This window comes from Fundulus heteroclitus, chromosome 12 (genome assembly GCF_011125445.2).
Source record: "Fundulus heteroclitus isolate FHET01 chromosome 12, MU-UCD_Fhet_4.1, whole genome shotgun sequence".
NCBI classification, from domain to species: Eukaryota; Metazoa; Chordata; class Actinopteri; order Cyprinodontiformes; family Fundulidae; genus Fundulus; species Fundulus heteroclitus.
The window spans coordinates 7,272,133-7,296,145 of record NC_046372.1 but is presented as its reverse complement, the minus strand read 5'-3'; the positions used below and the strand labels follow the sequence as shown (position 1 = coordinate 7,296,145).

The window sequence follows — 24,013 nt, the reverse complement described above, 5'->3', positions numbered from 1 at the left end:
CTCTATGTATAGCATTTTGCATGTCGGGCAAAATGCTCGGCATGGATCTCTTCTGACCATAGAACCTTCTTCCACATGGTTGCTCTGAAAGGCTCTCCTTATCCGGCCGGTTGGTTTAGGTGGACGGACTTTGTCTCGGTTAGTTTTTGTCGTTTTACTCTCTCCCTTTTTGAATGAAGGATTTAATTGTTCTCCGTGAGCTGTTCAGAGCTTAGGATATATATATATATATATATATATATATATATATATATATATATATATATATATATATATATATATATATATATATATATAAAAACACGTCATTACAACACTTGCTCATCAATATCGGGACGACCATGTTGAATGATCCTAAGGGTTATTGCTAGAATTGTGTTTTATTTAGAAATATCAGCATAAAGGGGGTTGAATACACATGCACGCCAAACTTCTCAGGTTTTTATCTGTAAAGAATTAAAAAAAATCATGTATTATTTTCCTTCGGTGTTACAATTACGAACAACATTAAAGTTTTTGGTTTCAATGTGACACAAGGTGTAAAAGTTCACATGCTTTGGCATAGGTCAGGGGTTAGGGTTTCTCCTTTCTTCCCTCATTCTTTTTTTTTCTCCCCTTCCTCCTGCTACTCTTTGAATGTCATCCCTTCCCACTGCCGGTCCAACTCCTCCGTTGAGCTGCTCCATGGTTTGGCTCCAGCCCTGCGTCTGTGCAGCAGAGTGGCCTCTCCGAGCGCCGGTGTCTGATGTCGCACTAAGCATGAGAAGAATGTCATTGACGTCAGTGCAGTTGCTGTCAGAAAGAGTAGCACCCCGAGCCACTGACACCACACCGGGGGGAGAAAGAGGAAGACACATAAAAAGGAGACTCAAAGGTTGAAAGAAGAGAGACAAAAAGGGCGGCAGGAGGAAGGAAGAGCAGTGAAAGGGAGCATAAAGTGTGGAAAAGGGAGGAAGGGAAGTAGAAACGTGTAAAAAGGCAGTGCAGCAGGAGAGGCTGGACTTTGTTGTGCATACGAGATAATAAAGGTTAGGAGTCACAAAAAAGTCCTTTTAAACATGTGAGGGAGCAGCAGGATTCCTTTCTAAACACATTTACACATTCTTTAAGGTGAAATTGTGCTTATAATTACACATTGTCATAAGCTAAAGCCCACACAGGCAAGTGCAACCTTAAAATACCAGTGATCCAGTAAAATAAATAAAAACACAAACAAAAGGAAAATCTGTATTTGTGGCATTGCAGCTACAATTAGGCAGTATTTTCTCACAAACTACAGCAATCGTTGTCTTCAGTGTTAAAATAACATCACATCTGTGTAACTGAATTAAAATGCAGGTGTCCTTCAAAAATCCTTTGCCTCCAACATCATTAAAGGCATCAATACCAACTGGTGTCTGACAAGGTGACATTTCCCGATGACAAAGGCCGTGTTTCGTGTCTCAGAAGATAAAAAGAAGAGGAAATCTTCATGCCAAAAGCTTGTGATGCTGAGGCTGTCTCCATATTGGTGTCAACCTCCTCTCTGTTTTGGTGGCGTTTGTATGCCGAGCACATATTAGCCTGCGTGCACACACAGCGTTCAGAGCGCCGAGCGTTGGCTCCACTCCTTATTTTTATTTTTATCCAGTGCATGTTTTGTCTGCCTCCCTCTCCCCGTCCACGGCGCAGTCCTCTCAGGCTTTAGGTACAGCTTGGGGAGAGCGGCACGTTTGGCTACCAGGGACGCCGAAGCAACAGCAGCCCACCCCTCCTTACCCCTCCCCTCTATTTACACAGCATCTGTAGGATCCACCACCCGGCCCAGTCACACAGCGCCGGCCCGGCTCGTACCCACTTGCTTCTCGGATACTGTGGATGTTTTTTTTTTTTTTTTATTGTGACAGGGAGATGAGGAGAGTCAGCCAGGATGTGTTATGGGCAGCTTTTCGGCCGGTGTGAGCGCGTACGTGTATACGTGTGTGTCTGATTGGCTCCCAGTGTGCGCGTGTTTTTTTGGGATGAACTGTCTTTGTGCTCTTTGACCATGTCTCGGTGATGTGGACATGCTTGGTCTGTGCTGGACTGCTGGACTCCTGTGGACGCTGACTGGCTCTGAGACACTCACTGGATCATCTCCTTCCTCCCGGCGTCCCTGCCTCCTCTCCGTCCATCCTATAGCAGACATGGGCCTGCTAAGCAGACTGTTGTTCATCTTGCTACATGACTGGAATTACACTTCTTCTAAGAACGAGCGAGTACACTCCATACAGCTCGCTGTGTATGGGTGCTCATGAGCGAGTCTGTGTAACAAGTTTCTATATTCCTACCGTTGCTGTATTGGGTCTGTGCCAACATCTGCTGAGGCAAAACATCTGGGCACAGAACTGGCACAGGGTGGCAGGATTGCCGTCCATCACCTACCATCACCTATCCAACAAACACTCCAGGGGATTGTAGCTGAGTGTGTATTGAACGCAACATCCAGGATTTGAAGTGTGGAATTGAACGTTTTGGAAAATAAAAATAAATCAGTAAGGCTTGCTCCAGCTGGGCTGTGAGTCTGCCTACAAAGACAGAGAAGGCCCCTCTCCCAGGCCCTTAAAGCTGGCTCACCTGTTTCAGTATGAAGAGTCACCCATATGTTTACTCGGGGTATCCCAGCTTAACTGCTTGCGGGGTGGGAGACCCCGGACCGGCCGCTAGTCCTCTGAAGCGGGCCCTCACTGACCCGTTGCCCTCCTGTCTTGCCCCCGCAGAGGAGGCCTACCAGAAACTGGCCACCGAAACCCTGGAGGAGCTGGATTGGTGCCTGGACCAGCTGGAGACCCTGCAGACAAGACACTCGGTCAGCGAGATGGCCTCGAACAAGGTGAGGATGTCTGAAATGTTTCTCACTTGTTAGACGTTTAACTCCGGGTCTCCCGGCAATGGCTTAAGATCAAATGCAAAACACTGCAAAAGTGCTAAATTATTACGTGAAACATGAAGCTGCTCCAGGGGCTCATTAAAGTATCTTTTCCTTTTGTACGGGTAATATAGAGGTCCATCTGAACTTTGAGTTTTTAAGTTTGATGAGGTTGATAGATGGTATTCAGGATGCTTAATGTGCCTACCAGTCTTGGGTGTTTTAAAGTTTCACTGTCGCAAATATCTGAAAGCAAGATCTGCTACAGAGATGCACTGATCAGACTTTTGTGGCTGATTTCTGGCTAGTAATTTTTGCAAAACTTTGACCTGCCCATACAGATGTTAGCAGATTCCAGTTTCTTTTCAGGAACTATAAGAAAATATAAGAACAGCGTTAGGAAAATGTTTTTTCTCAGGCCTCATTCATGGACTGAGCTGGGGTCTTACAGTGATTAACAGGTTTCCTGTAAAGGATGAATTTTACTATGTTACTGCAAAAATACAATGGCTCCAGTGATAATGAAAGTTATTTACTCAAGTCCTCACTTCGACGACAAAGAGTGTTGCTAATACAGCAAAATAGTTGTGTTCACTGATCAGAAAAAGATAGGATTTTTGAGCTTCTGACTGGCCGTTCACAAGTTGTTTCCAATCAAGCTTAAAATCAGCCTCGTTTTTCCTGTGCCTCTCTAGGGTACTGTATAGCGTGATAGCTTTAAACTAAAGCAGTTATTCAAATAACTTATGGAAAGGAGATTCAATGTGGCTTTCTGCTGCACAATTTCCATCCTCACCTGATTTCTTTGTCCAGAAATACCCCTCTCACATAAGCTGTATCGAATGCTGTAAATGCTTGTAGCTTGTCATAAACAATAATGCGGCCATTAGGTAGCGCACATATTGTGTTCCTGTCAGTATAATGCTCATGCTCAGCACATCTTGAAAAATAAAGCAAAGAACAGAAAGCCTCAGAACATCATGCGCTGTTGATTTAATTGATTGTAGCATGTGTAGTAGCTATCGGTGCAGGATTAACTAAATATTCCCCTCCTCTGTGTGTATGAAGTTCTCTGGTGGAGGCTTTTCACTTGCTCGAGTTGCCGTGACCTGCTTCTGTGATATGCTTTTTAGCACATAACCATAAAAGGTCGAACTGTTTGTGTTGTTTTCATCTATCTTAGTGACAGCATTGTCATGCAGGCAGGGAGTTCAGGTATGAGCGTGCTTAGTTGCCTCAAGTATATGTGTGTGTGTGTGTGTCTGTGTGTGTGTGAGGTGAAGGAGGCTGCGGCGTCGCTCTGAATGCTGATGAGCACCGGGCTCTAGTGATGTCACACACGGTGATGTCACGAGACCACAGACGAGGAGAGACGGCGAGGACAGACAAGACAAAGGACTTCTTGCGCAGCGTTCACCTCTGATGTTAGCACGTCCCACCGCTCTGTCTCGTTTAGACACGAGAAGATTTCTGAAAGAGATGAGAAATCATAGTACCGCTCTGCCTCGCCGTCGCTCACCAGCAGAGCTATCTCCAGTTGTCATGGTAACAGCCACAGGCCCAGTCCGCCCTGCTATCTCTCTGCTAACTCGCATACATGCACAAGCATCACAGGTTTACGAACGCGTCTCTTACGCGTCGCAATTACCCGGTGTCTCAGGCCCGCAGACGTTTTTGTTATTTTTATCAGTCCTCAACGTAACTCTTAATGCATTAATGGCGGAAAGTTAGAGATCAAAATGAAACAATCAGCCGTAATTCCCTTAAAGTAAATGGATTGAATTACAGCAAAACCGGTTGCTTCGCATCCCCCGAATGTCTAATCTTTGAGAACATTTGTGAGGAAAACCCACACCGTGATTTAAGTTGTGCCCTAATGCTGTCGTGTTACTTAACAACCATTTCCCATAAAGGGCATGTTTCCTGTAGTTTTTTTTTCACATTCACTAGATTTACATTCATGTTATATTTAAGCAAAATATTCACCTTTTTATACCTGAGGGCTTTAGTTTTGACTTTTACTGCGCTTGGCTTGAAATCTTTCTCTCTCTCTGCTCGGAGAACAGCGTGTGCTGCTTTAGTCTGATCGCCGTTTTTGGAGGTCACTCTGTAAAGCACAGGGCAGAGATTTTAGAGATGTGTCACTTTGACCCATTTTAGAAGATAAATAGTGTTTTGTATTGAGTAACTGGTTTCTCTTGTTTCTTAATGTTTTGAGTATCTGAATGTGAAGTCCATAATCCAATTTCTTTTAAGGAAAACATAAAGTTTTGTTAGGGATGTCCCAATCAAGATTCTTTCCTCTTATACGAGTCTTCAAAGGACACCAAAAAATGGAAATTAAATATGTTCGAATGTCCAGTTTTTATCTCAATTCTAAGCCAGAAGATACAAATAAGGGATTATACCCTCTATCTTTAGTTTTCCACATTAAGTCTTGATGTATTTTCCTGCTCAATAACTGTTTTGTTATGCCAAACACAACAAAGAGGTTCCTATATTGGGAATTGTGTTGAAAAATCCAGACTTGTTGAGTAGAAACAATATGCATTGCCATTCCCAGTGGTTCCTAAACCTTTCAGCATGTTAGCTAATAAACATATGTGCAATGACAATACCACTTTAGCATCCATTATATTGCCTTTATTTAGCTCTTTTTATGGCATACGTATACATTACCATATTAACTTGTATTTAGGTAAAACTTTGAATCAGATACTAATAGTTTGACTCTTGTTGATAAAGTAAAATTACAGACAGTACACCAACAACAGGTATCTGTAGAAGATTTAGTCAGGGACTCTGATACTGATCATTTTGAAAAATGCTGTGAATGGGAACCCAAGTAAATATTTAGGATATACTGGGAAAATCCGTATTTTTTTCTTTTCTTTGGATAAAAGCACCTTAAAAATGTACTTGTTCTTTTCATTCTTTTGACTGTGGAGTGTATATACTGTGGAGGGTTAAAGGGGGGCAATATTAAATAAATAAATATCATGAAATAAATAAATGGAAATATACCATGAAATAAATAAATGCACCATGAAATGTCTCATTAAATAATTAAATGTATCATTAAATGTACCATGAAATAAATAAATGTACCATTAAATGTTCCATTGAATAATTAAATTAAATTATTTATTTAATATGGCATCAAACAAGCAAATGTACCATTCAATAATGGAATGTAAAAGCAAATATTTAAATATTACAATAAATATTTAAACTTGCCTTTTAAATTATTAAATGATTAAATGTCATTTTTGTAAAATAATTTAATTTCAATATACATTTCATTATGTCACTCTGTATTTAATTATTTCATGCCATCACACAGCAGACTCATCATGAAATCAGTTAAACTGTTACCTTCATCCATCAAACTCAGTGGGCGGGATTAGGGAGATCCTGACGCCTGATTGGCTGCTTCACACTGAGCAAGACAAGACAACCTTTTGTTGGTTGAATATTGACTCCGATGTCAACACTTTTGCTGGAAAGTGCAGAAATCGCTTCAGTAACATGTTGCACTTTATTTACCACACACTGGTTGAGCAACACCAACCCCTGTATCCCTACTTTGGTCTGAAACATCTCTAATAAGTTCAGAGCAAGCTTGCTGTGGTCCAGTGTGGGTGAAGCTGTGAGAGACAGGATCAACAGCAGCAAATGTTTTCTCACAAACCTTTTAGAGATATTAATATTAATTGTATGATGATATATTAAATAAATACATTGCACATTTTATTAATCAATGGTACATTCAATGGTACATTTATTTATGTCATTTTACATTTCATTATTTCATGGTCTATTTACATTTATATATTTTATGATATAATTATTTATTTAATATTGACCCCTTTAACCCTCCATAATATTCTGTTTGAGTTCATGAAACAAAGCACATAGTGTTTGTATTTTGTGCACAGCTGTCAGTTAGGTTAGTTTAATTTTACCATAATTACAGGGCGGTGTCCTCAAGTGCCACAGTAACAAGGTAGCAGTCCTTAAAATGTGTTCCTTATTGACTATTCTTACATCCAAAACTCATTATACAGCAGCTCAACTGCCTTTGCCTATTGATGCATTTCGTCATTTTTCCTGTTTTATAACAACTGTCTGGAATGGATTATGAACGGACTGGTGTTAGCTGTATTTTCATTGAAGACAGTGGCTGCGGGCCGTCTGTGTTGTGAAGAATGGGGGTGTCGGCTGCCAGATTAAATGTTGAATGTGAGAAGAAAAAATCAACAGACACGGAGGTGTTGAGGGCTATATACAGCAGGGAATGGATATTTTTGGTCGCTCCGCTGAGGAACAAATTACACACAAGTCACAACTAAGATAGGTGTGACACTTTCCAATTTTTACCCAATAGTCTGTGTTCACACCTCTTGACTAAGCTAGTGCTATGTACGTGTGTATGCGTGTGTGTTTGTGACAGTAAAAGTGAGTTAGACAGGGATTGGAAAGGTGTCACTGAGCATTATTTTTAGATTATTCATCCTGGAATGGATTGCATGCACATTAGTGTGTGCGTGTTTGTGTGTGGACGGAGCTTGCGCTGGCCTGCTTGGCTCCGAGCTGCTCAGAAACTCTGGATGTCAGTTAGCAGGTGGTCTCATCTGCTCCAGCGTAGCTGCAAATTACTCATAGTACCAGGCTGGCTGCAGAGTCTGGGTGTAAAGTAAGCAGAGACGTGCTCGGCCTCTTTTCAATCCATCCGAGCGCTGAGCCATCACGAACATAATGCGTTGCATACATATAAAGAAAAACAAAGAGACTTTCTTCTCATACATGTTCTGTGACTGTAGAAATGTATCTGATCAAGACACAATTTTACAAGATTCATAATAGTTACATTATTAAGTAGGTTTTAAAGGAACTACAAGTAATAATGACACCTAGTGGTTAAAATCGGATCAACGCATACACAATGTCTTTCACGGAGACCTGCCGTTTACCCAATGACCCTGCAGTTGTAAAACTCCACTGATTATTTTTTTTACTCACACAGGATAGGTATATGATTCCTATCTATTCTGTTCTATTTCTGGTCCGCTTTTCTCACTGGCCTCCATGTTTGCAGGCTTCTGCTCTTTTATAAAATATCAAATGCTGCGCTCTGATTTGGGAACCCTGGGAACTCTCACATGATTGGCTCAGGAACCAGGAAGTAAACACGGGCTACACTCTGAAATGAAGTAATTCCGGACCATAACTCTAGGTTTGAAAGGAGAACAACGTGACTAAGATGTTGTTGATGGAGAGGACCGATTGTTCATAGGGAATGTTACTTCCATCCCAGGTGACAGATGAGAATGATTTAGGTTGATTTAACAGTAAATATCTTATTTATTGCTCCTTTAAGTCATGGATTGTAGCGATAGACAACTAAACCCTGTGTAATATGGTGTAAATGATATTTTGTCAAATTATGTAGAATAATTTAACAATTGTTTTATTTTTTCTGATTTTTCAACCATGTTTATTTGTTAAATCATACTATAAGACATAAATACACTTTGGACTTGATATTATGGCAAAATATGTTCTTCTAGTGTAGTTATTATTCACAACCTCAATTTCTAAAATATTAACCAACATTCTTAAAAATGTATTGATAAATTAAGTATATATGAATACATATTTAGAATCCATGAGATAAGTCCGTTATTAGAAAAAACACACATAACTTAAGCCCAGTTTTCCAGACATTTTCAGTGATGTTTTGAATGCAATGTCCTTCCATGGCTTTACATGATATTTTCTCAGGAATAAATGTTAACAGCTTTAAGTCGGCAGAGAAAGAGCATATGCTTTTATGTTTGCAACTTTTCATTTTCAGTGGAGCATCTCATGATAGATGTGCACATTTCCATGTCCAAAATCAGGAAAAGTGAAAAGATAAAAAGGGATGAAAGAGAGAAAGCGAGAATATGGCAGCCGAAAGTTTCCGAATAATGATGATTTGTTGTTTGGAATACCAAAATACTTATTTAGAAAGCCATGCATAGATTATGGAGTTCTCACTTTTTTCTGCGTAAGTGGTCTATTACAAGTAGATGACGATTTAAATACTATACAGTAATGTAGCTATTGATATATTCTGAGGACAACCTTTCTCACAATTTGTGGTTCAGCCACTTCAAACTAATGCTACCCATTAGATCCATACAGTCAGCTTGCAGCTGCAGTCAAATGTCAGACGATGAGTTGCAGCTGAAGATAATCTTGCAGAAAATGTCTGGAGAAATGTTTGACAGGGGCTGTTGTGTTACGTAATACTAAGATCTGCAGATGTTTTGTATCGACCGAGAATATATTGCCAAGCCAACTTTATTAATAAGCACTTTAAAAACTGAACAAACTACTGAACAGATGTCACGCATAAGCATTTAAACACAAATGCAAGAATACACGTTATAAAGCAACTAGAACAAACGAAATAAGCTCTTTCCTGCTAGGTCAAAACAATGAATAAAGATAAGTTTTCAGAGCAGATTTAAAAATAAACAGAGAAGAGTCTTGTCTAATGTGCACTGGCAGTGAGTTCCACAGCCTTGGAGCTGCCCAGGAAAAACGCTCTGTCCCAGCTGAGCTTCCGCCGTGTCCTCGGTACGTCCAGAAGAAGCTGGTCCACTGACCTGAGGGGACGGGAGCATCAGTGTTATTCTAAAAGCTCAGAGAGGTAAGGCTGGGCAAGACCATTTCGTTTTTTTTTAAAATTAACAAATAAAATAATCTTACAATGAATCATAATCATAAAATAGTTTTCACAGTGTTTCTGTTATGAAAGGGAAGGCTGTGTGCAAGTGTTTCATGCTTTCAAGATTTTTAGGTTTCTCAGCTATAAGCAAGGACAAAATTGGTCCTTAAAGCTTTGTAAACAACAGTTTTTAATATATTTTTTTTTGGCTTTGTATGTCCATTATCTGGGTTCTTATTTTTGTCATGTTTGTTGGAAAACAAGATTCCCTTTTTATTGGGGCCGCATTAATACATTCCAGTTGGAGGCATGCAGTTGCATATTAGCACTTTTTCTTTGAAACTTCTACAGAAATCGTATCCCAGTATTTTACAAAGACCAGTCCGCCTCTGCTTTTTGTTCTGGGGTCTTGTCTCGGATGATTTAGTTAGGTTTCGACACTAATTTAATGACCCTTATTCTCTGAGATTAAACAGCACATGGTTATTTTGCCATGAACAAAAAATAAAACTGTCCCTTTCTTGAGTCAGCTGGATCTGGCACTATGCGTGCATATTAATTACACACGCGGCGTTTGTCATTTGTGAAACTCATCACCTTTAGTACTAGAAATTTTAATCTGGAAGTTTTATGTACAGAGGTGCTTTTCTCAAGAAAACGTTAATGCATAGTTTGACGGAAAATTTGAACGAGAGCTCCGTTCTAAAATGTTTTTTACCTTTGGAAATGAAGCGGCAGCCTTTTGTGCGCAGCGAAAAACACATCAGGCTCATTCTTTTTGTAAGATTGATGTCCCCCCCCCGCCCCCATATCCCCATATTTACATCATCTCATCAATGATGCCAGCGTGACTCACCTCCCATGGATACTCGGGTGGAGGGTGACCTCAGTTTTTTTTTTTTCTTTTTTTTATTATCACTGCAACATGTTGGGTGAGGTAACCTGTACTTTTACATCACGCTGCACAAAAGGTGAGGCCAGTCATTTGTAAACACAAGCACACCTACTGTTATAACGGGACCACGCAACATGGAGGCACTTGGCACACGTCGCACGCACGGAACAACATCCCGCCGTACTGCAGGAATTAAAGGAAAAGGGGGGAAAAAGCGTAGATTTTTCCACTGACTTCAGTAGTGGCCAATCAAGCAGCAGGTACCCTCAAGTCTGTTCCAAGCCAGGCCAATTAGAGGTGATGATGAGCTCAGGCTCCCTCGCTCTGATTTGCTGCCATTGTGTGACACGGTGAGAGAGGCAGCCTGTGCTCCTCACATGGGAGCGTGTGTCGTACACGCAGAAGCAGGCAGCCCCGTCCTGTTTGGGAGGAGTTCATAGAAATTTCTTTGTCGCTGTCCTGTTGCTTTGGCATATGCCAAGCTTCCGCTATATCATCAATTATTTAAAGCGCCAGCAGTGTGTCCCTACATCTGAGTGTTTGTGTGTGTGTGTGTGTGTGTGGGCGTGATCTCAATATGCTCTGGTTGGATCTTCTGAAAGCCCCGTTTCAGCCATTTCTCGTCCAGAGTCTACGTTTCCTCTCTGCTTTCTGGGACAGCTGCACGCATGTTTGTGGATATACGCAGGACAAGAAGATGCAGCTCTTTTTTGCGGACTCTGTTTAGCGGCTTTACTCTCACCTAGAGTCTGAGGGATCCTAAGGTTGACGTTTGGTACTAGAAAGAGGTCCGATCTGCTTTTGTTGTAGTGTTTAGTCTGGTGGCTTCACCCAGTGAACACTTCACAAGGACATCCATCTGTACCCTCTCTGTTTCTGGATCTACTTTGATTGTTCGTCAAAATGCCTGAAGCAAATTATCTCCTGTCTGTTTCCTGGGGGTACATAAAGGTAAGAAACGTTCCCCTGATGGTGTGTTTTAGGTTAGTTGTTCCTTTACACAGACATTAGGAGGATATGTGTGTTAAAGTGGATGTTGTTGTTTTTATTCAAGCTTAAGCTTGGGACAAATTAGGATGCTGCTGTTTTTGAACACAGAATCTGCTATATTTAGAACCGCACCATGTCGTCCGCAGGATTATGCTTTGTTGGTGTGTCTGTTCTGGATCCCTTATCCATTGGGATGCAGCTTCGAATTGAACAACTGATGTATGAAAGGTGTAGACGTATTGTTACATGTATAATTGCTTGGCTATCGCTTCTTGGTCTAACGAATGAAAAATAAATGCTAGATCGCAGGTTTTTCAGGTCAACAGTCCTCCTGATGGTTAGGTCATTCTGTATTTTTGACGTAACGAGGATTTTCTTTTTTTACACAGCAGGTGACCCCAAAATCTAAAAAGTCTATCTCTATTTTTTTTCTGACTTCATCAGACATTTTTTGCACAATTATGACTTTTCTTCTATGTCATAAAACTCATAAATTATATGGATGTTTTTGTGCTTGGTGTAAGAATTAAAGAGACCTTTGTTTAAAATTACATCTCGGTGCTGCGATAGATTTTAGGGATCTGCAAAGATCCTTTTATCTTTGGGTTTTTGCGACCTGTCTGGAAAATCCCGAGGTTGAAACATTCTTATTGCAATCAGGTGGTCTTTCGGGTCTCCAAATCAAAACCCAGGGCTAAATTTGGGTTTGTCACTATAGATAGGCACGGCCCAGGAGAGTGAAGAGGGAATGAGGGAAGCGAAGATGTTGAGCACAAAGATGAAGAGGGTGACAGTGTGGCAGTGAAAAAAAAAAAAAAACGGGAATCTGGGGTACTGTTTATATGTGACTGATGCTGTAGCCCTCCATGGCCCCTGCTGTGTGCATGTGTTTAACCAAAAAAAATAAAAATAAATAAATTCTCCTGTGTGTAGCCTCTCTGATGAAGCTGGACAGTTCTAGCTGGAATAAAATTAGCTCTTCACAAGGAAATCAAATTACTTTTTTATTCCAAATATCATTTAAAGTAGTAGGTTTTGTTTCTGCACAGTTACACCGTATGTGCCTCAAACATCTGTTGAGAACAATTATATTAGAATAAGTATAATTTATTGCGCAGTTTCACTCTATTTTCAGTCTCTTTTAAATCTTATTAAAAAGAGGCACATTTCATTAAATTTAAACATCATCAAGGAGTTGGTTTCTTTCAGCTTTTCAAAATCCAATTTTAGATTTCTTGGAAAATTTAAGAATTACACAAGACTAATAGAAAGGAATTTATACAGTACTCCCTTGTTAATGGTATCACATGCTGGACCTAACAATTGTTCAGCAAACAAAGACAATCTCCCAAGAAGGGTATGCTAGAAAGGTCATTGCTAAGGAATCTGGCTTTTTAGATAATTCTGTATTAAGCCATATTCATGGAAAGTTTAGTGGAAGGAAAATAACGGGATAAATGAATAAATTAATAATGTAAAAGCAGCAGCAGCAATCGATCAAAATCATGTGACATCCTCATTATTTGAGAAAGTGAATTTGGTGTTTTCATTAGCTGTAAGCCACAATTATTAAAATTAATAGAACAAAGAAATGTACGCTTTAAATTAAATTGCTGAAATAAATAATCTTTTGATAATCTTCTGATATAATGAGATGCACCTGTACACAGATTGTCTGAGCGGCTGGAAAAGCAATTACTTGCCATGCTTTGGTTCTGTGTTACAAACTGTCAAAGCCATCATGTTTGCCTGTGTGTGTGTGTGTCCTTGTTTCAGTTTAAGAGGATGCTGAATCGGGAGCTGACTCACCTATCAGAGATGAGCCGCTCTGGGAACCAAGTGTCTGAGTTCATCTCCAGCACGTTTCTTGGTGAGCGATGACTCAGGAATATCTTTGGGTTTAAAACGAGATCTCCGTTCTTGTTCTCACAACCAACTCCTGTCCCATGGCGCAGACAAGCAACATGAGGTGGAGATGCCATCCCCGCAGACGCAGAAGGAGAAGGAGAAGAAGAACAAGCCTATGTCTCAGATCAGCGGAGTGAAGAAGCTGCAACACTCCTCCAGCCTCACAAACTCCAACATCCCTCGCTTCGGCGTCAAGACGGAGACCGAGGATGAGCTGGCAAAGGTGTGTTTGCGCGTTCTGAGTAATTGCCTCGCAAGGCCACGCATTCAAACGTGTTCTGATTGTGTCTCTAAATCTCTCTGTAGGAGCTGGAACATGTGAATAAATGGGGCCTTAATGTTTTTAAAATCTCTGAATTCTCTGGGAATCGGCCACTGACAGTCATGATGCACACGATATTTCAGGTAAGCACTCTCCGTCTCTAATATCCAACCTTCTTACCTTAAAAACCAGGCATTCTGTTTCTTGATCTCCCCTTTCCTTTGGCTTTCAGGAGAGAGACTTGTTAAAAACGTTCAAAATTCCACTCGACACCTTTATAACATACCTGATGACCTTAGAAGACCATTATCACGCCGATGTGGCCTACCATAACAACATTCATGCTGCTGACGTCACCCAGTCAACTCACGTGCTGCTATCCACCCCTGCCCTTGAGGTAAAACGCACGTGCACAGACCTCGCCAGAGGTCGCAAACACGCAGCGCATGCGTTCGCCTTTGGCTTCGGTCGACGTCCCCCCCCCCCCGTTCGAAGTCTAATCAAAGTTCACACCTTCATCCTGCCTGTGCTCCGCTCTCTCTCCCGCCAGGCTGTGTTCACAGACCTTGAGATCCTCGCTGCCATCTTTGCCAGTGCAATTCACGACGTGGACCATCCCGGAGTCTCAAACCAGTTCCTCATCAACACCAGTAAGTGGAAGCACGGACGTCTGGTCTGGCGGCAAAACCATCAGGGGAACAAATACAAATGCAGAAATTCACACTTTAAGACACTGCTCTTTTTTACTATTTAAAATATCAACAACACAACATCTTGCAAAAGTATTCATACTGCTTGAACTTTTTTTTTTTTCATTTTGTGAAACAAGAAATAGAAAGTTTAATGTGTTTTGTTGTGATTTTATGTACTAGTCCAACCTAAAAGTGTGCATAATTCTGAAATGGAATATAAATGATGCATGGCCTTTAATATTCTCTTTACAAATAGATATTGAACAGAAAGTGTGACGTAGATTTGTATTCAACCCCAGCGAGTCAGAATTATTTTTTACTTCATGTTTTGGGGGGTATTTCTCTACCAGCTTTGCACATCTAAAACAGAGCAATTGTCTACCATGCTTTCCATTCATTCTTTGGACTTTGGCCAGGCCGTTCTAATACATGGCTTGATCTAAACCAATCATTTGCTGCCCTGGCTCTGTGCTTAGCGTTATTGACCAGCTGAAAGCCCTAGTCTCAAGTCCTTTGCAGCCTCTGACAGGTTTTCTTATAGGATGGGCCTGTATTTATCTCCATCCATCTTCCCATCAAATCTGACCTGCTTAATGGTCCCTGCTATAGAAACCTCCTGCCTGCATAATGCTGCCACCAGTACTTGTTTATAAATCCTAGTAAAATATGTGTATTGATTAACATAGTAATTTCACAAACTTTTACATGCATGAAATATTTTGCAAAGCAAAATTCTTAATTGTTCTGACAGTTTTACAATTAGTTTTTCTCTTTCAACAAAGCAGTTTGTTTCTGGTAGAAAATAAGACAAAACCTAAATCTGCCAGAGGTATGGATAAATTTGGCTACAACCGTAAAACAAAATTTACTGCATATTTGTGGCACATAAAAGCAAACAACACATATGTGCTGTGGGGTTATTTAATGGACGCATTAACTAAATTAAATAATTTGTTGATCCATGATGGGTTTCTCTTAAAGGTGTCTGGCTCTTAAAGGTGAGCCAGACACCTAAAAAAAAAAAAAAAAAAAAAAAAAACTCAGGAAGGTTTTTCCTGCACTGTTATATGTGTGTGGTTGTTTTTGAGCTATATCTGTTCCACAATGGCATTAAGTAATTACACATGTAAAATATCATAGATGTGCGTGTAATTACAGCGTCAACCTCGTGATAATTTTACTGAGTGTGATTTATTCATATGTGTATTTGAGCTGCCATCTTGACCAGGTCACTCTTGGAAAGAGGTTTTTACCTTGACGAGTTTTTACCTGGTTAAATAAAGGAATCTACTATCCATGAAAGCTAGGTTTATAATCAGCCTAAATATATGTTATGTCTCCTTTTTGATATATTGTTTTATATAGAACAGTCCAACTCCATCTCTGACATCAGCGAGACATGATAAATTTATGCTCCAGTCAAATTCAAAATATCTGCAACATCAATGAGAGACCCCTTTGTTTAATATGTTGTATAATACATTATCAATATTTCCAATGTCAAGTTTTCTCAGCATTTTAAGTTTTTTTTTTCAATTTAAATGGTCTTGTCTTTATATATAATCTAATAATGATTTTAAACAAAGTTTACATATTTGTGTGTGAGTTATGTCTTAAACCCTGAAGAACAAAATTCCAATATCTCGAGTGACCTTGGAAAGAAAGTGGAGAATTAAATAAAAAAAGAGATGTGTCAAAATCCAGAAAAAGTGAAAGATGCTTGGTTCAGGGTAACAAAGTGTTGAATAAAGGCAAACTGAGCTTTAAACCAGACGTAGAGGGCTAATGGTGTTTGTTGTGTTACTAAATGTGTCCTTGAGCAACGATCTCAACCTCTGCTGTGCCTCTTTAACTGACTCACCCCCATCGCGGCTCCAGGCGCCTGAGAAGCCGCCTTAATTTGGCGATTTATACCAAAAACAGAGTTGATGTCCGCTGGGCTTCATTGCTTTAAACAGCCTTTCTCCGGGCCGTTGTAAACATTGCATAAGTGTGTTACTAATCAGTGCGGAATAGACAGTGCAGTTTTGTACACCCTCACACAGACATACACAGAACTGTGCAGTGAATCCCCGAAAGCCCAAATGGGGAATCCCTGCAGTAAAGGCAGAATGAGTCATCCTAGTTAGGAGTCACCCAACCGATCTTCTGTCAACCAAAACAGAAACAGACAAGGATCCCCTTACTTCTCTCTGCCCCTTTTCCCCATCGTCGTGTCCCAATGGTCAGAGCGACTGAAGCCGTTGAAGGAAAGCTATTTGCTTAAAACATGCTCAGGCTTTTCTCTCAGAGCTCTCACGTGTAAAATCTCAAAACGTTTTATGCTTGTCTTTAACGCAGATTCAGAGCTAGCCTTGATGTACAACGACTCATCAGTGTTGGAGAACCACCACTTAGCAGTTGGTTTCAAGCTACTGCAAGAGGAGAACTGTGACATCTTCCAAAACTTGACCAAAAAACAGCGACAATCACTGCGAAAGATGGTCATTGACATCGTAAGTTCGAAAAAAGGCTCTGTTCACATTGAGTTGCTTTTTTGTTGTTGCAAAAAGCAAACAAATGTAAAACGCCACCGCTTGGCTAAACCTTTAATAAGAGGTGTTGCGTTGTTTTTGTTGGTGTTCCTAGGTGCTAGCAACAGACATGTCGAAACACATGAATCTATTGGCTGACCTGAAGACGATGGTGGAAACAAAGAAAGTGACCAGCTCCGGTGTGTTGCTGCTGGACAACTACTCAGACAGGATACAGGTGAGCTTCAAGCTGCAGAGCAAAATGGAAAATAAAAGAGTAGGAATCAAAACTTTGCTTAATCTCTGAAAGAACCAATCAAAAATAACACAGTATTGCATATGTTTGTGATTTTGTCTTTGTCTTACCTACCTCACTCACCAGTAATCAGACATCTGTTTTCTGTCCAAAACCGGAGTTTCTGCATGATCGCCCTTATTTGGTCCTCAACATGGAGTTATTAAGATTTATAAGGCTACAATAATGCTCTGACAGTTTCATCAATTGTTTATAAACTGTATCTAAAGCAAACAGCTACAGTCTTTAATAAGCTCTTATCTTGCTCATGCCAATGACTTTATGTGGAGCAGTTTGCCTAAGTGCTAAACTAAAGCCTACATGTTTACGCTTTGTTTTGTCATGATATGGCTCACTGATGATTCGGCTAATAGTATATTTCATTGCAGTTCCTGGTTATTGTGTGTAGAGAAAACTGATGGAAAAAGGTCTCCTGCTTTGTAAACTTAGTCATTTTTGCGGAGCACATCAAAGGATATACCAGGCCGCAGCAGCAAAGGCCTTTTCTATCTGACTATAAATGGCGCAGTGGGTACTGCTGTTGCCATGCAGCAAGAAGGTCTTGGGTTCAAGTCCACCCTGGGTCTTTCTGCATGGAGTTTGCATGTTCTCCCTGTGCATGCGTGGTTCTGCTGGAGGTGTTTCCTTCCCGTTAAAGGGGAGTTTTTCTTTCCACTGTCGCTTCATGCTTGCTCAGTATGAGGGATTGCTACAAAGCCATGGACAATGCAGACGACTCTCCCTTTGGCTCTACGCTTCTTCAGGAGTGAATGCTGCTTGTCAAGACTTGCAATCAACTGGGTTCCCTTAGATAAGATTTTTTTTTTTGACCAATCTGTATAATCTGACCCAATGTGTATAATCTGATTGAATTTGACTTTGGAAAGTGCCTTGAGATGACATGTTTCATGAATTGGCGCTATATAAATAAAACTGAATTGAATTAAATTAAATGCGTGGGTTCTCTCCGGGTACTCCGGCTACCTCCCACAGTCCAAAAACATGACTGTGAGGTTAATTGGCCTCTCTAAATTATCCTTAGGTGTGAGTGTGAATGGTTGTTTGTCTAGTTTGTCTCTGTTTTGCCCTGCGATAGACTGTCCAGGGTGTACCCCGCCTCTCGCCCATTGACAACTGGAGATAGGCACCAGCGCCCCTCGTGACCCCATGAGGGATAAAGCGTGTTGGAAAATGGATAGATGTTCATGGCCTAATACAGTTTTCCAATCAGAACGCCAATCAGTTCCCAAGTATCAAATCCGGGTTCATTGCATTCTTCCCACGTAAATATCTATGATCAGGCCTGCTGTTAAATTTAAATTTTCATCCATAAATTTTGAACGATTCTGCATCTGAAAGTAACTCTAATGCCTTTCATGGAAAAAACGCAATAATGTCAGAGCATTTTAATGTGGCAGGTCTTTGTTTTTTTAAGCGAGGCCACAAAAATGCTAAAGAGCTGGAAAAAATACAAGTTGTTCCCATTTGAAACAAACTCTACTAGCGTAGTATGCATTAAGTGACCCTGATGAGGTTAAACAACAGCCACAGCTCTGTGAAGGTGCCATGTTTTCTTTGCTGACATTAATTGCTGCTTCGTGCATTTCTTTCTGGCTGGACACGTTTTGTGGGAAACGTGCTGCTCTCTTGTTTAGAGACGCACCAGTCAGACCTTTTTCCTGCTGGCTGAACGCTCTTTGGTGGAGGTCGGGGTCTTGAATCCAACGGAAAATGAAGGAATTACAAATGTATGCCCATATACGCTCTTTGCATATGTCCCTAACCTTTATCTGATTTTCATTTAGCTCAGGAAGACTGCACCCACATTCATGTCGTTGGCAGATTTGTTTATGGAGCAAAAGTAGTGGAAGTTCTTGTTTTGATGAATTGGTTGAATGCGTTTTACCTGCTGATCACCGGTCAGAGCCGATCAGGGGACAACTGACCAACTTCCATCTCCGGCTGATTGACTGGCCCGTTTTACAATCTGGCCACTTTTTCTGTGTCCAGGTTCTCCAGAACATGGTTCACTGTGCAGACCTGAGCAACCCCACCAAGCCTCTTCAGGTGTACCGACAGTGGACGGACCGAATCATGGAGGAGTTCTTCAGCCAAGGGGACCGAGAAAGGGAGAGGGGAATGGAGATCAGCCCCATGTGTGACAAACACAACGCCTCAGTAGAAAAGAGCCAGGTAAGGCTTGTAGTAAGGCAGAGTAACGTGCTCTCCACTCATGGTCTTTAACTCTGACTGAACCTCGTGTCTATCGCAGGTTGGGTTCATAGACTATATCGTCCACCCCTTATGGGAGACGTGGGCCGACCTCGTCCATCCGGATGCCCAAGACATCCTGGACACGCTGGAGGACAACAGAGAGTGGTACCAAAGCACCATCCCCCAAAGTCCATCTCCGGCTTTAGACGAGCCGGAGGACGGCACCCGACCCCCCGGAGCGGACAAGTTTCAGTTTGAGCTGACCCTGGAGGAGGACGGGGAGTCTGACACTGAAAAGGACAGTGGCAGCCAGCCGGAGGAAGAGGAGGAGGAAGAGGAGGAGGAGGAGGAGGAGGAAAACAGCTGTACCGACTCAAAAACACTCTGCACGCAGGACTCCGAATCCACAGAGATACCGTTGGACGAACAGGTTGGGGAGGACGACGACGATGACGATGAGGAGGGGGAGGCGGCAGAGGAGGGGCAAACGCCCTGCTCAGAAGCGCGTGTGGCGGACGAAGAGGCGCCAGAGGAGGAAGAGGAGGAGAAATCCCCCGACACATAGCAGTTATGGACGGCCTCTGATTAGCTGCTCCTCTTAGTAATGACAGATTATTATTTATAGAATATTTTTTGAGTTTTGTGAAACCTGGTTTTTTATACGTCTGTGTTTCCAAAGCGTGCGCTGCTCCCCGCCCTGGGTTACTCTTCTCGTCGGCTTTTATTTAGACACGCCCGTTGGTACTACTTCAAGTTTTTTTGCACTCAGGAAAAACTCCCTTTCATTCCCATTCGTACTGAAGCGGTGTGTCTTTACTTCGCCCCCCCCTCCACAGTCTTGAGTTTAAGATGCGGGACGGTCCGCTCAGTGCTGCTCATAGATCCCATCTGTTTCCGTCTTTCTGCTTTCGTCTCAGCCTCGCCGGAAAGTTTGCCTGTGTCTTTATCTTTTATGAAGTGCCAATAACTCCAAAGAGTCAGTTATTGGTGGAAGTCTCCCTGTTGTTGTTGTTTTTTTTTTTTACATATATTTTCTTGTGGTTTAAGTCATACTTCTCCCCTTCCCATGATAAATTAGAAAGCATGTTTTGCTTCAAACCCAGCGGGTTGCTACAGCACATTCGGGGAGCTTTTTAAACCACATCCACGATGTGGAAGTCTTCCTCCATAACCTGACTTACAAAAAGCTAAAATCTGAACCACTATCATGCTCTCCTAAACCTCTAGTTTGTTTTTTTTTTGGCAATGTATCTAAATTTCAGATATTTTCTTGCAATTCGAGAAGTACAGGAACCCCGTAGAAACAGGGAGGGAGAAGTGTGTCAGGTGTTGAGCGTTTTTGAAGGCTGTTCAGAGCTGTTTGCACTTTCTCCAAAAGCATTTACACTCCTATACCACTATACTTGTACTCGATTAGTTCTGTGTCTTAAAACCTGTATTTTCTTTCTAGTAACTGTTATTTCAGACAGGATTTTCTCTGAGAAGGAAGCAGAAACCTGAGGTCTTATGCTTTGCTTCTCATGGGAATCGTTTCTATCCTGGAGTAAGCCCTGTTTATTATTATTATTGTTGCCTGTAGTTCTTTTGAACACATCCTGAGACAATGCAATGCTTTGTAGTTGATACAAAAAGCACCTTTTCTATAGGTTTGACTAGTGCTCCAAGTGTTTAGAAATAGTAATGGTGTTGAAAATGACTAGGGTGATTTTATAGCAATGTTAAGAGAACTTAGTTTTATTTTCTTAGCCATTTCTTTTATACATCAGCAGCTGCCACTTACCTTCAGCCTCTTTCCATTCATTTTCCATCAGATTCTGGCAATTGACTCCGCTTTACCGTCCTTGTTTTCAACAAGACAATCAGCTCCATAGCATAGTTCCAAGAAAAGACTACTCTCTACGTTGATACAGGCACAGCTCACGTATAATGTCCCTGAAAAGTTCATTTATTTCAGCAATTCTATTCAAAAAGCCAAACACACAAAATAATATATGTTCCATGTGTTTGTTTCAGTTAACTGCGTTGATTATGGCTTACAGCTGAAGAACATCCACAACTGTGTTTGTCGAACAATCAGCATGTTACATTAGATTAATAAAAGTCAGGATGTTTATTACAAAAAGTTATATAGTATTCTCCACGCAATCATCAGAAAGACGTTGTGACAGACATCTCTGCTAGGATGGTAAACCACAAAAGATTGTTGCTAAAGAAGCTGTCTGATCACCGCGGGCTGCATCTAAGCATATTGATGGAAAGTTAAGTAGAAGAAAAAACTGTGGTAGCAAAAAGGCACACAAACAGGGATTAAAGGATTGGATTTTAATCAATTGCAAATTATAATCATCTTAATTAACTCAAATAAGTGATTTAAACTTCTCACTGAATGAAAATGTTTTTCTTTTTTTATGGAATTACTGAAATAACATCATCTTTTTCAATCATATTCTAATTTACGGAGATGCGTTCGTATTCAAATGCACTAATACATTCGCAGACACCCTCTTTAATATTTCTGACCCATTCAAACACTGGCTCTTTGTCGAACGAAGGCTTAAAAAATTATTTTCCGTGTTTCTTACCATTCAAACCCAATGCTGTTATTTATTGGTATATATTTTTCTATTTGTTGAGTGTGTTTTTGAAACATCAAGGTGGTACAGTCGACATGTCACTGTAGCATACAAAACGCAAGTTTGCCAGTTATTGCACCCAAATACATATTTTTTCTTTTTTTTTTTTGCCCCTTGTACAGAAAATATTTTGGAAAATATTATCTAAAGTAAGAAAACAACAAAAGGTAAAAAAAAAAAAAAAAAAAACTTGAAATACTGCACACTGCTTTTACAAAGAGGTCTTGTTTTACCTATATGCCATTTTAAGAAATTATTTAACTTTTTATTTTGTGCCAATATTATTTTATTTTATTCTTTTCATCCTCACCTGATGCCCTTACCTGTAATAAGAATTTCTTGTTTATTGCTGTTTACAAACATATATTTATTGTGCTGTATATAATATATAATTATTAATGTTATTACTATCATAATGCAGTTTGCTGTAAATGGTTGATTCTTATCATCCCTTTTGGTGATGGCGTGGCTGTATTATGTACCTCTTGTTGAGAGAATGTTTATTAACACATGAGCTTTGGTGTAAAACAAAAGAAAACTGCTCCATCGACTCGTCGCTCAGCTGAGAACTAGCTCAGAAAGGAGAGAGAGAGAGAGAGAGAGAGAGCGAGAGAGAGAGAGTGAGGGGGAAAAGCCAAATTGTTTTTTAAAAAAAAGAAGCTGTTCCTTGGCCCATGGGCTGTGCCTTAAATTTAACACATCATTTACTTTTTAGCCTTTTCTTTTCATTCTTTTAGGGGTTTTAGGGGTTCTCCTTTGCTGCATTTGGCGAATCTCTTGGCTTTGGTTGGCCTGACGACTTGTGGAGAAAAGTTGCCTTTTTTCATTAGTCACAGCGAGGGGTATGAGTTTGTCGAGGTGTTCAGGTTAACCACAAGTCACGTGTTCGCTGCATGAGGGATTGTGGCCTGTAGCTGGATGTCAAAGGCTCGTATTCCGCTGTAGACCTGATGGGAACGGCTCACTCGGCACTCAGAGACGTGGCTCGAGCGGTCAAACGGGGATACGTCTTGTCCCATTCCTGATTGGATCACAGCTTAAATTTGAACAAAACACTGATGGAAGGAGTGAGGGGGGGGGGGCTACAGCGGTGTGTAGTTGGTGCTCGACTACGACCATACCAAGCACAGAGGCTTTGGGACACATCTGCACGTTCAGCCACTGCTGCATTAATTCTGGCTGAAATACTTGACGGTGTGTTGCTCGTCCATGCTCGGCCCGCACTTCCACTCACGTTACCTGCAATATCCACAACCACTGACATGTTTCTGCCTGGACAGAAGAGGGGTCGGTTATATTTCTCTACTGAAGGCAACCGGGGGGAGGGAAGGGTGGGGGGGAAGGGGGGTACTGCATCATTGTCCCCCAAAAGCAGGACTCTTGTTTTGACACACATACTGTAGATTTTAAACAGCCCTGGACCAATGGAAATAGTGGGTTCTTTTCTCATTATGTGTTCTATTTTTTTATGGCGTGCAAGGAAAACACAAACTGTAACTTCTGAAAACAAAAAATGGTCTTCAGGACAACTATTTTTTTGGGTTATGTCTTTAGAATGCCAACTTGTCTGGACGTTTCACAGGACAATTAAAATGTTATTTTAATGGATTCCTTGTTAATCGCAGTCTATTGGATAGCACTGTAGATCATACAACTTTATCTACAAAAACAAACAAAAAGAATGAAAAAAAAAAGTTTTTATATGCAATGGAATAAATAAAAGCATGGGTTGATTCTGCCTACTCCCTGGTTCCTTTTTTCATTGTTTCACTGATTTGTTGCCTGAGACAAACATTGGGGTACATTTTTTTTTCTTAATTAAAAATATATCTCATTTATACATTTGTGGGTTAATTTGAATTTGTAATCTGTAAGCATTTGTCTTTAAATGCCCCCTTTGTACGAGTTCCATGTATTTTATCAATACCACACTTTTCATATTTACCGGTGCACCTGAGGTATGTAAAAAACCTTAAAATAATATTTTTATTGCAGCGACATCATTT

The 24,013-nt window shown here is 40.7% G+C and overlaps 1 protein-coding gene across 7 annotated transcripts in view; it reads left to right on the top strand.

Annotated features, from left to right (window-relative positions):
• The window catches only part of pde4d (phosphodiesterase 4D, cAMP-specific), a 271,210-nt gene extending 247,470 nt beyond the window's left edge, over positions 1-23,740 (top strand). For 6 of the 7 annotated variants that reach the window (XM_012870008.3, XM_012870007.3, XM_012870009.3 and 3 more), the window contains 10 exons: positions 2,739-2,851; positions 13,267-13,360; positions 13,446-13,621; positions 13,705-13,803; positions 13,893-14,057; positions 14,211-14,310; positions 16,693-16,847; positions 16,981-17,103; positions 19,171-19,353; positions 19,433-23,740. In XM_012870008.3, the coding sequence (XP_012725462.2) occupies positions 2,739-2,851; positions 13,267-13,360; positions 13,446-13,621; positions 13,705-13,803; positions 13,893-14,057; positions 14,211-14,310; positions 16,693-16,847; positions 16,981-17,103; positions 19,171-19,353; positions 19,433-19,939 (1,715 nt within the window). In that variant the 3' untranslated portion in view covers positions 19,940-23,740. Of the gene's footprint in view, positions 1-2,738; positions 2,852-10,911; positions 11,452-13,266; positions 13,361-13,445; positions 13,622-13,704; positions 13,804-13,892; positions 14,058-14,210; positions 14,311-16,692; positions 16,848-16,980; positions 17,104-19,170; positions 19,354-19,432 lie in introns of those variants that run through there. The other variant, XM_036143862.1, reaches the window with a different exon arrangement.
• Positions 23,741-24,013: the final 273 nt, after the last annotated feature.